At 46.2% G+C, this 12,466-nt stretch overlaps 1 protein-coding gene across 2 annotated transcripts in view; it reads right to left on the reverse strand.

Moving 5' to 3' along the window:
- Rfc1 (replication factor C subunit 1) overlaps positions 1 to 10,647 on the reverse strand; it is a 74,411-nt gene extending 63,764 nt beyond the window's left edge. For both annotated transcript variants that reach the window (XM_028882232.2, XM_028882231.2), the window contains exon 1: positions 10,501 to 10,647. In XM_028882232.2, the coding sequence (XP_028738065.1) occupies positions 10,501 to 10,503 (3 nt within the window). In that variant the 5' untranslated portion in view covers positions 10,504 to 10,647. The remainder of the gene's footprint in view (positions 1 to 10,500) is intronic.
- Positions 10,648 to 12,466: the final 1,819 nt, after the last annotated feature.

Below are 12,466 nucleotides of genomic sequence, written 5' to 3' on the forward strand. Positions count from 1 at the left end.
GGTATAATCTGGGATAAAGCACTTGCCTATCACCAGTAAAGCCTGAAGTTTACTCTCCAGCACTGAAAAGGGGGGGGGGGCAGGAGGGACTGGACCAGCGTCATGGCTCAGTGGGTAAGTGTCACCAAGTCTGAGAACCTAAATTCAATTCTGAAGACCCACGCCGCAAGCTGCCTCTCACCTCCACACGTGTGCTGTGGCTGTCATGTACACACACGTACGTGTACACACACACACACACACACACACACACACACACACACACACACTAATTAAATAGATGTGGCTAGTAAATAAACTGTGGCTGGGCAGGGTGGTACATTCCTGCAATACCAGCACCAGGAAGATGCAAGCAATAGAAGTTCAAGGTCATTCTCAATTCAAAGACAACCCGGGGTACTTGAGATTTTGCCTCATTATTGAATGAATGAATGAATGATAAGATGAATGTGCTTAATCCATGTAACAAACCTAGAAGTTGTTAGCCCCGATTCACAGGCTAGGAAACTGAGAATGCCAGGAAGCCATTAACTAGCAAAAGTTTTGTTGTTTTTTTTTTTAATTTTTTTTTCCTTTTATTTTATTTTACAATACCATTCAGTTCTACATATCAGCCATGGGTTCCCCTGTTCTCCCCTCTCCCACCCCCTCCCCTTACCCCATCCCCACCTCCTCCAGGGCAAAGCCTCCCCCGAGGACTGCGATCAACCTGGTAGACTCAGTCCAGGCAGGTCCAGTCCCCTCCTCCCAGACTGAGCCAAGTGTCCCTGCATAAGCCCCAGGTTTCAAACAGCCAACTCATGCAATGAGCACAGGACTCGGTCCCACTGCCTAGTTGCCTCCCAAACAGATCAAGCCAATCAACTGTCTCACCTATTCAGAGGGCCTGGTCCAGCTGGGGGCCCCCCAGCCTTTGGTTCATAGTTCATGTGTTTCCATTCGTTTGGCTATTTTTTTTTTCAATAATTGAATAATACCGAAATTTATTATAAGCCACAGTCGTCCTAGGGACCTCCATGCTATATATATAGCCTCCATGGTTCTATGGGTTGTGGTCTGATTGTTCTTTATTTTATATCTAGAATCCACTTATGAGTGAGTACATACAATAACTGTCTTTCTGGGTTTGGGTTACCTCACTCAGGATGATTTTTTTCTAGTTCCATCCATTTGCCTGCAAATTTCATGCTTTCATTGTTTTTCTCTGCTGAGTAGTACTCCATTGTGTATATGTACCACATTTTTTTTCATCCATTCTTCCGTTGATGGGCATCTAGGTTGTTTCCAGGTTCTGGCTTTTACAAATAGTGTTCTAGCAAAAGTTTTAAAACTGAAGATTGGGCTGGGCGGTTGTGGTACACACCTTTAATACCAGAACTCAGGAGGCAGAGGAAAGCAAATCTCTGAGTTCAAGGCCAGCATGGTCTACAGAGAGAATTCTAGGACAGCCAGGGCTACACAGAGAAATTCTGTCTCAAACAACCCAAAATAAATAAATTAAATAAAATCAAAGGTTGGGACTGGAAGGATGGCTCACAGTTAAAACACTTTCTATTCTTCCAGAGGACCTGAGTTAGGTTCCCAGCATCCCTACCGATTCTCATAATTAATCACCTGTAACTCTAGCCTCCAAGGGCAAGTCACACATGTAGCATTCACTCAGACACAGAAACACACATAAATAAAAAGAAATATTTAAACTGAAGACTGTCTTAAACGTAAGGGGGAAAATCCTCACTACCAACCCAGCACTAGGGAGTCTAGGCAGGAGGAACAGGAATTGAAGACCACCCTAGTGCTGGGTGAAACTGCCTCAACAGAGAGACAGTTAGGCCTAGGGACAGGGAGGCAGTCCCATCATCGTCCAGGTATGATTAACAATTTACAAGGTGACCGATTAGAAAGAAGCATCATGGATCAGGCCACCCAACACAACTGACGAACAGACCAAACTGAATTACCAGACCTGGCCAGGGACTGAAAGGAAGGGGCACACTTTCTAAGTTTTAATCTCTACCAAGACACTTCATTTCCAACTCGGTTTCAGGTCCTATTAGTACAAGTAGAGATACGCAGCACACAATGACCGTCAGCTTGAGACACTCCAGGGTATAAAGGTGGTGCACATTTGCTCTGAAGCAGACACAAATGGCTCTCACAACTGTTCCACCAGATGAGGAAGACGAAGAGGAGGAGGGCGAGGATTATGTCACACATTCTCTTATCTCTGAGTGCAGGATTTTATGCAAAGCAGACCAACCTCACAGTGCTCTGCAGAGCAGCTGCCGAAATAATACACATTGGCTTTACTTCTCTATTTTAAAATTAGCAAAGAAATGAAAATATTTAACATTTTAAATAGCCCACCAAAATTTACAAGAAAAATTATCACCAACATCCTTCACAAAACCTACTCAAACATTTAACAAGCTTTCACTTTATAAAGCACTAAAATGCAGACTGCATTTGTTGTTGTTTGCCCTAGGCATACGGTGACATACAGTGGCACCTAACACACACAGAAAGGGATTCTCACACCAGCATCAGGGAAGTACAACAGTCACTGTCACAACTGAACAAATGGAGCAGGTAACACCATCTCTCAGAAACGAGAAAGCAAAGCCCAGCACGCCAGTAGGGCACTCAAGGGCACTCAACAGTCATGGAATGGCAGGGATGCAGCCGACTTAAACCGAGGCTGCTTTGCCACCCAGTACCCTTCTTACCCTCTGAAGAATGGCCTCACAGAGCTGGCTACAGGCCCCATCCTTCCAAGGAAGAGAGAGACACAGTGAGGAAGGACCACAGGCTCCGACAACTTACGGAAGTGTACATTCAAACCTGGTTTTGACTCTGTCTTCCAGAGATCACATGCTCCCTCCTGAAGCCCTCCTGACCCCCCTCACCACCCCCACCACCTGCCTCCTCTCCCTTTTCCAGAACCACCTTGGCCTTGTCAGGGGCTTCTTTCTGATCCTGCTGCTTCCTTTCCTACAGACCGACCATCCGATCTGACTTCCCCTTCTGCCACTTCCTAAAGGGCCACTGCTTGTCTCAAGCTGTGCTGAGGACTGAGGTTCAGAGAAAGACAGCCTTGACCCCCAGAAGCTGGAACCTGCATCCTGCCAGACCCACTCAGCTCCAACAGTCCTGGGACACTGAGGGTGCTGAGTGTACGGAAAGGGATACCCCTTCTCTGAGGGTTTCCAGGCCCAGCCAAGAGCTGTTTTGGTTTTTCAAGACAGGGTTTCTCTGTGTATCCTGGCTGTCCTGCACCTAGCTGTATAGACTAGGCTGGCCTTGAACTCAGAGCTCCACCTGCCTCTGCCTCCCAAATGCTGGGATTACAGGAGTGTGCCACCAAGCTGGGTTTAACATTTTATTCTCTTGAATCTTGAGTGATGTGAAAATGTTAGCTATTAAATAAGTAGAAACACAATACTAAAAAGGTAATAAAGGAAGCTGGGGAGATGGCTCAGTGGTTAAGGGCACTGACTGCTCTTCTAGAAGAGTCAGGCTCAATTCCCAGCACCCACACAGCAGCCCACACCTGTCTGGAACTCCAGTTCCAGGGCTTCTGACACCCCCACACGGACATGCATGGAGGCAAAACACCAATGAACACGAAATAAAAAATAAATTATTTTTAAAAAGTCATAAAAAGCCATATAAACAATGTACATTGCCGTGAGATTTAACTGCTTAAAATATAAGTAAAATCCTATAGATGTTTTTTTTTTTCTTTCTTAATCAACAATTGGCTGGTACAATTACTGAAAATATGCACATGGTTGAACTAAATGCACACCAGTCTTTTTTTTTTTCTTTTATAAATGTGCCTGGGTGTTTTGCCTGCATATGTGTCTGTGTACCATGTGCACACAGTAACATCTTGTGGGTGCTGGGAACTGAACCCGGGTCTTCTGGAGGACCAGGAGCCATCTCTCCAGCCTCCGAGTATCAGTCTTACAGGAAGCCTTTGGAGTGGGGTCAGGTGTCTGAATACGCTGCAGTCTGAGCTCCATGCCCCACTACAGATTCCTTTCCATCCCTCCACAACACATCAGAGCTGACAGTGTGGAGCGGCCTCCCTGGGGCAAGGCTGCCTCTACTGCAATACAGCCCTTCCCATTTGTGTTAGAACTTGGCCTGCTCACGGTTCTCATTTTATCCCTCTGTTTTCCATCAGGTGTGAAATATAGAGGTCCAAATTTGTTCTTTGGTCTTTGCATGAGGGTATCTGGTCTTGGCACTTTTTCCCCCGAGACAGCGTTTCTCTGTGTAGCCCTTGCTGTTCTGAACTCACAGATCTGCCTGCCTCTGCCTCCCGAGATTAAAGGTGTGCACGTTTACACCTGGCTTTGGCAGCATTTTTTGTTTAAACAGACTACTGAATTATCTCAACACCTTTGTCGAAAGTCAGTAACTCCCAGAGCACAAGTTCTGTCTCCGGATAAGCTTCAGAAGAGCAGGAAAGCCCCTCAAACGGTGTTAAGTGCCTACAGGCATCTCTGCTGGCCAGAAAATTTGCATACCGCTCACCACATTTATCAAAGGGAATTGTGGCCCAAACAGAAGAACTTCCTTCTGTGCTAACTGCTGGAGGACCAAATTAAATATCAGTAAACAATTTTTTAAGCATTTACTTTAGGCTGGGTGGTGGTGGCGGCGGCGGCGGCGGCGGCGGCGGCGGCGGCGGCGGCGGCGCACGCCTTTAATCCCAGCACTCGGGAGGCAGAGCCAGGCGGATCTCTGAGTTTGAGGCCAGCCTGGTCTACAAAGCGAGATCCAGGACAGGCTCCAAAACTACACAGAGAAACCCTGTCTCGAAAAACCAAATAAAAAAATTCTACTTTATTTTTTATGTGTATGCTATTTTGCCTGTACATGTGCATGTGTACCACATACCTGTCTGGTGCCCTTGAAGGTCAGAGGAGGGCTCTAGATTGCCCTTGGTCTGTAGTTGCAGATAGTTGTAAGCTGCCGTGTAGATGCTAGGAATCAAACCCAGGTCCTCTACGAGTGCTTTTAATTGCTGAGCCATCTCTCCAGCCCCAAATATATAGGGGGGGGGGACGCGTGTTCTAATTTTATGTGTATGTTTGTGGGTGTGTGCACATCATGCATGTGTCCTCAAAGACCAGGTGCTTTGAATCCCTTGGAGCCAAGTTACAGACGGCTGTTAGTCACCCCACATGGGTGCTGAGAACAGAAGGAGTGTCCCTCTGCAGGAGCAGCTGGCTCTCTTAACCACTAAGCATCTCTCCAGCCCAATACAAGATTCTCCACTTTCTAGAAACTTTTCCTTTTAACAAACAGTAAAAAAATTGATCAATTGTGCCCTTTCTTTTCAGCAAGGAGAATGACTTTAAGTTCTACAAAAATGAACCAGGAGCTGGTAAAGTGCTCACCACACAAGCAGGAGGAGCTGTCTGGATCCCAGCGTCCACATCAAAGACAGGTGTGTGGTGCATACCCTGTAATCTACCACTGGATCCCCAGTACCCACATAAAAAGACAGGTGTGTGGTGCATACCCTGTAATCTACCACTGGATCCCCAGTACCCACATAAAAAGACAGGTGTGTGGTACATACACTGTAATCTACCACTGGATCCCCAGCGTCCACATAAAAAGACAGGTGTATGGACACACACTGTAATCTACCACTGGATCCCCAGCATCCACATAAAAAGACAGGTGTATGGATACACACTGTAATCCTAGCACTGGATCCCCAGCGTCCACATAAAAAGACAGGTGTGTGGTGGGCACACACTGTAATCTACCACTGGATCCCCAGCGTCCACATAAAAAGACAGATGTGTGTGGCACACACTGTAATCTACCACTGGATCCCCAGCGTCCACATAAAAAGTCAGATGTGTGGTGGCACACACTGTAATCCTAGCACTGGTGAAGCAGAGACAGACAAGATTCCTGGAGCTTGCTGACCAGCCAGCCAATTTAGGCAACTGGTGAGCTCCAGGCTCTGTGAGAGACCCTCACAAAAAATAGGGTGAGTCTAGGCAAGGGGATGACTCCGAGCGGACCCACAGTGCCCTATAAAACTAGGCACGGCCACAAGTACCTATAACTCCAGCACAGGGCAAGCAGAGACATGAGGATCACAGAGCCTACAAGAAAAACAGCAAGCTGGAGGACCAATGAGAGACTCAACCTCAAGATGAAGCAGACAGAGAAAGAGAGAGACAGAGGGAGAGAGTGCTGGGCCGGCACGCCAAACATCCTCCTCTGGCCTCTATTCACACATCAGAGAGAATAAAAACAAGGCCTGAAAGAACCTGAACGCTCAAGAAGTCCACCAAACATCAGAAGCATCTATGAAGCTCCCAACCCTTTTCCCCTAATTTTCTGAGATAGGAGCTCATGTACTACAGGCTGGCCTGGAACCATGCAATGGGGGCGGGACTTCAACTCCCGATCTTCCTGCCTCTGCTTATTAAGTACTGATTACAAACATGCCCAGCAGAGTATGTAAAACTATGTAAAAACCCTGAAAAACTGATGTAAAGTGGAGCGTAGTGGCGCATGCCTTGAATCCTAGCACTCAGGTCTGCAGAGGCAGTCGGGTTTCTGAGTTTGAGGCCAGCCTGGTGACAGAATGAGTTCCAGGACAGCCAGAACTACATACTGAATCCTTCTCTCAACAACAACAACAAGAAAAAAACAAAAAACAAAAAACCAGACTGGACATAGTGGTGCACACCTTTAATTCCATCATAGGCAACAGGGGCAGAGGCCAGAGGATCTCTGTCAATTCAAGGCCAGCATGGTCTGCACAGCAGTTCCAGACCAGTCAGGGATACACAGTAAGACCCTGTCTCAAAAACAAAACAAAAACCCTATGTAATTTTCTAGTGTCCTTTCTGAAAAAAACAGACTATTGGCAGTTGGAACAATTATATAATGCATTCCAAGTTTCAGAAACAAAGCTGTCCATACACTGTTTGCCAGAAATTATGTTGAGGTTTTGTGTGTGTACATGGTATGTTTTACATATCTGTGTATGTGCATGAGGGTCTATACAGGTGCATGTGGGTACATGTGCACACTGCAGGTGAAATCCAGAGGTTTCACTAGGGTATCTTCCTCACATGCTCTTTTTTTTTTTTTCAGGACAGGATTTCACTGTGTAGCCCTACCTGTCCTGGAACTCACAGGCTGGCCTCTAACTCAGAGATCCGCCTGCCTCTGCCTCCAGAGCACTGAGATTAGCTCTCCTTATATTTGAGGCAGGGTCTCTCGTTGACCCTGAAGCAGATGATTTACAGGGGCTGGCTGGCCATGAGCTCCAGCCATCCACTCAACTCACTCCCCCGCACTGGGGTTACACATGCAGAAAACTGCACCCACATTTTACTTGGGTGCTGGGGACCCAAACTCAAGTCCTAAGGCCTGCAGGGCAGGCACTGTACCAATTGAACCACCTCTCTGCCCTTAACTTGTTTTAATTTTGCAAACAGTCACTTAAAGGGAGCTGGAGAGATGGTTCAGCAGTTAATAGTATTTGCCGCTCTTGTAGAGGACCCAGGTTCAGTTCCCAGCACCCACATGGCAGCTCATAGCAACCTGTAACTCCAGTTTCAGGAGATCCAACGCCCTCTTCTGGCCTCCTCAGACACCAGGCACATACATGGTGTGCATGCAAACATGTAGGCAAACACTTATACACATAAAATAATAGTGAGTACATATGTTTAATTAACTTAAGAGGGCACGGTTGCATAGCAACTCAAAAGCTGCCATGTGGGTACTATAAATATGCCATGGCATTCACACCCATACACATACACAGAAAAAGTAAATAAATACAACTTTTAATGCTAAATCACTCAAGATAGTTAATATTCTCCCTATCCTTTTTGTAAGTAAGAAAATAGAAACCAGCCAGTGGTGGCACACACCTTTAATCTCAGCATTCAGGAGGCAGAGGTAGGAAGATCTCTAGGAGTTCAAGGTTAGCCTGGTCTACAGAGTGAGTTTCAGGACAGCCTAGGCTACACAGAGAAACCTTGGCAAAAGAAAAGAAAGAGGAAAGAAGAAAAGAAAATAGAAACCAAGAAATTAAGCCACTTGCTGGGTCCAGTGGTTCACACCAGTAATTCCACCACTTCGAAGGCTGAGGCAAGATTCACACAAGGTGATCTATTGTATAGGACCAGGTAACTATTAAGCATATTAGCATACCAACGTAACTGTTAACTATTCAACTAAGACGGAAACTCAAAATCTCATCAACTTTCCACAATACCACGATAAGTAAATTCCAAAATGCAATGGTGATCATTTTAGGGAGGCAGAATAATGTAGTCAGAAATGCCTATGTTCCAGTTCAAGGTCAACCACCTACTAGTGTGACAATCTGTTTCAAAAGTGTCTTTGCTGTCTATAAAAACTGGACTGTTGAGCACCTGAAGTCGAGGTAGAACCAGTCTATTCTACATACATTGTAAGATCAAAGCCTGGTATATGATACCATTATCCAAAATTTTCCTTCAAAACAATGAACTTGGAGCAGAACATGATGGAATATGACATTAATCCCAGCACTCAGGAGGCAGAGTCAGGAGCATCTCTGTGAGTTCAAGGCCAGCATGGTCTACAAGCTCTAGGACAGCCAGGACAAAAACAACAAACTTGAGAGGTTTGAACGTGGTTCAGTAATTGGGAACACTTATTACTCTTGCAGAGGACCTGGGTTCAGTTTCCAGCAACCACATGAGGGTTCACAGCTATCTATGACTCCAGTTCCAAGGGATCCAATGCCCTCTTCTGATCTTGGGACCAGGACTGCATGTGATGCACATACATGCACACAGACAAAGCACTCATACACATAAAATAAGTAATTTTCTTTTTAATTTTGAAATGCACTAAAGAGGTGTGACTGGAAAGATGGCTCAGTGATTAGAGTGTTTGCTGCTCTTTCACGGGACCTGAGTTCAATTCCTAACACCTACAATCATCTTTAACTCCAGTTCCAGAGAATTCAACACCCTCTTCTGACCTCTGACAGCACCAGGCACGGATGTAAACAGAAATATATTTAGGCAAAACATATGCATTACCAAATAAATGGAAATTTAATGAACTTGGGGCTTAGAGAGATGGCTCAGTGGTTAAGAGTGTGTACTGTTCTTGCAGAGGACCTGAATTCCATAACTAACACCCACAGTGGGCAGCTCAAAACCACCTGTAACTCCAGCTCCAGAGGATCCAACACCCTCTTCTGGATGCCATGGGCACACATACATGCATACACAAACACAGACACACATATACACATAACTAAAATAAATCTTTTTTTTTTTTTCAAAAAAGCACTTTAAATGAATTTTTAGAAGGTATTTATTTATTTGTTTGTTTATTTTGGGGTTTTTTTTGAGACAGGGTTTGTCTGTGTTGTTTTGGTGCCTGTCCTGGATCTCACTCTGTAGACCAGGCTGGCCTAATGTACAGAGACCCGCCTGGCTTTGCCTCCCGAGTGCTGATATTAAAGGCATGCACCACCACCGCCCGGCTTAGAGGGTACTTAAAGCAACAACTCACATATTAACCTGAAAAAAGGCTGACCCTGCGTGGCTACTATTACTATCCTTTTTTTCCCAAGAATAAACAACAGAGAGATGAAATTTTTCCAATTTGGCATAAAATTTTCTCCCTTGAATGCTGGCATTCTGAAGAATGCTGAATAATAACAAGTTGAAGAATAATAGAAAATATACGTACATATGATTGTTAAATATCTTCCAGATTAACTGAACATCTTCAATTGTCCTTTAAATTAAAAATTATTTCAAACGTGCAATTGTCTCCTATACCTGTTGCTGTATTACTTTCGAGCTGTTTGAACAGCCATTATACAGAATTATGAATTGAAGTTGGGACTGAGGATATTTTTTTAAACACTATTTTAAAACAGGTGATAAGAAATGACAGCTGTCATATACATAACATCCCTCTGTACCCGCTGTGGTTTTTATGCCTGGTAAGCCAGGTCATCTGTTCAACTCTTATAAACTACTCTCAACAAAGTAAAGCAACTTCCTTATGGCATCAGCTCTCCAAACCGCGGAGACGCGCTTCAGGAAGAAGCCGGCGAAGGCCCGAGCAACTTCTCCCAAAGAAAGCCAAGTGTTACTTTCTTCCTCGCAAAGCTTGGAGGCAGGGCTTCAGGAAGCATTCCAACTGAGATATCTGGGACCATGCCCAACACCGAAGTAACTTTTAACGCCGTGTCCAAATCCACGTTCCTCTCCCTTCCTCCCTTCCCCCCAAGAGCCGGGGGTGGAGTGTGAAAGTGCCGCGTAGCAGCCACATCCCTGCACGTTGCGCCCGCGGTGCGCCCCCCGCACCCTAAGCGGGGGGCCCCTCGGAGCACCCTGCGCCGCCCTCCCCACCCCGCACCGCGGCGGCACCGCGTCCACACCCGGCCTGCAAAACCTCTGGAGTTGCACGGCCACCCGGGCGGCTCACCATCGCAGCCCCAAGACCGAAGAGGAGCAGGTGGGCAGGCCCTCGGCTACGGGGGAATCCGTTATCGGGGCTCGGGATCCATTGGCGCCAACAACTTCTCCCGCGAAGTGGCAGAAGCGCAGGCGGCGGCGCGCGGCGATGACGTCAGGAGGCGCGCTCTCCCCGCGGCCCCGCCCCGAGGCGGGAGTTGCGCGCTGGGTGCGGCGCCGCCCTGGCGGCCGGAGGATGGCTGCCTCTGCTAGGGCGCGGTGTGCGCGTGCGATCGCGACCCCGACGCCCAGTCTGGGGTCTGCGGCTGGCTACCTCCAAGGCGGCTTCCCAGGTGCCGTCCTCCCGCGTACGCGTGCAGCCAGGGCAGTGCTCTGTAGGAGCTTCCCGAAGGTCTTAACTCCCACCCTTAAAAAAAAATAAAAATGAGGGGGCTGGAGAGATGGCTCAGCGGTTAAGAGCACTGGCTGCTCTTCCAAAGCTCCTGAGTTTAATTCCCAGCAACCACATGGTGGCTCTCAACCATCTATAATGAGATCTGATGCCCTCTTCTAGCCTGCAGGCAAAACATGCCAACAGAACATTGTATACACAATAAATAAATAAATCTTTAAAAAAAAATGAAATGTATTCGATACGCACTGCACACATCAACTGTTGTTCCCCATCAAACTTTACTCTGATTTGTTTTATTTTCTTTTTGATGTTTGACCTATTGATTTTGGCTCAAACTAAGAGACCCATGGTTAGAGAACTCCGAGGATAGAGGACAAATATTTGTTACTTTTTACACGTTTATTTATCGGCAGTGGAGTGGCCACAGAAGCTTTGCGGGAGCCCTTCAGCCACGTGGGTGCATGTTTGTATTAAAGGGGCTGTTTACATTAAAGGAACATTTACATTTTGTTGTTGTTATTTTGAGACAAAAATCTCATCTGTCCCATCCTAGTCTCAAACTCCCTAAATAGCTGAGGATGACTTTGAACTAATGATTTTTCTACTGCCTCCCAAATGCTGACATTTCATGCATAACACCAACATGCCCGGTTTATCAAACTCAGAGCCACCACGAAGGCATGCAACCAACTGAGCAACCTCCAGCCCCAAAAGCTCTTTGTTCTAAAACTACCAAGCTAGGAAAACTAGCCCCATTAATTCGTAAAGCTTCATTAAGTCGCTTAAAAATTGGTCAAGTAGCAGGGGAGTGGTGGCGCATGCCTTTAATCCCAGCACTTGGGAGGCAGGGGCAGGCGGATCTCGGTGAGTTCAAAGCCCGCTTGGTCTGCAAAGTGAGTTCCAGGACAACCAGAGCTGTTACACAGAGAAACCCTGTCTCAAAAAGATAAAAAATAAAATAAAAATAAAAAATAGTGAAGTCGTCCAGGCGCACACCTTTGATCTGAGCACTGGCGAGGCAGAGACAGGAGGATCTATGTAAGCTCGAGGCCAGCCTGGTCTACAGAGCAAGTTCCAGGACAGCTAAGGCTTCAGAGAGAAACCCTGTCAAAAAAGAGAGGGAGGGAGGGGGGGAGAGAGAGAGAGAGAGAGAGAGAGAGAGAGAGAGAGAGAGAGAGAGAGAGAGAGAGAGAAAGAAAAATAGTGAAGTCTTTGAGGCCAGCATACCAAGATACACACTCATAGAAAAACTAGAATCACGAGATTTTAGGATAAGCAAGTCTCAGCAGGGAATGAAGTTCTTTTACATTGTCAGTTTGCAGAGCTGCTCTTGGTATGTGATTCAGGTGGACCTGGAACTCATGATAACGCCTCTGCCTCCACCCCACTTCTGGGATTACAGGGGTAATCTTGTAATCCACACCTGGCCAGCAGGTTTCCTATTAAGGTTTCCTATTAATAAGTAAGCAACGTGGTTGTGGAATAGAATGTAACATTTGCATACAATCTCAAGAGAAAGCATGAGATTATCAAAGAATTTAGTGAGGAGAGCAATGTCAAACTTTGGCCTTAGACTTTCAAG

This window comes from Peromyscus leucopus, chromosome 10 (assembly GCF_004664715.2).
Source record: "Peromyscus leucopus breed LL Stock chromosome 10, UCI_PerLeu_2.1, whole genome shotgun sequence".
Lineage (NCBI taxonomy): Eukaryota > Metazoa > Chordata > Mammalia > Rodentia > Cricetidae > Peromyscus > Peromyscus leucopus.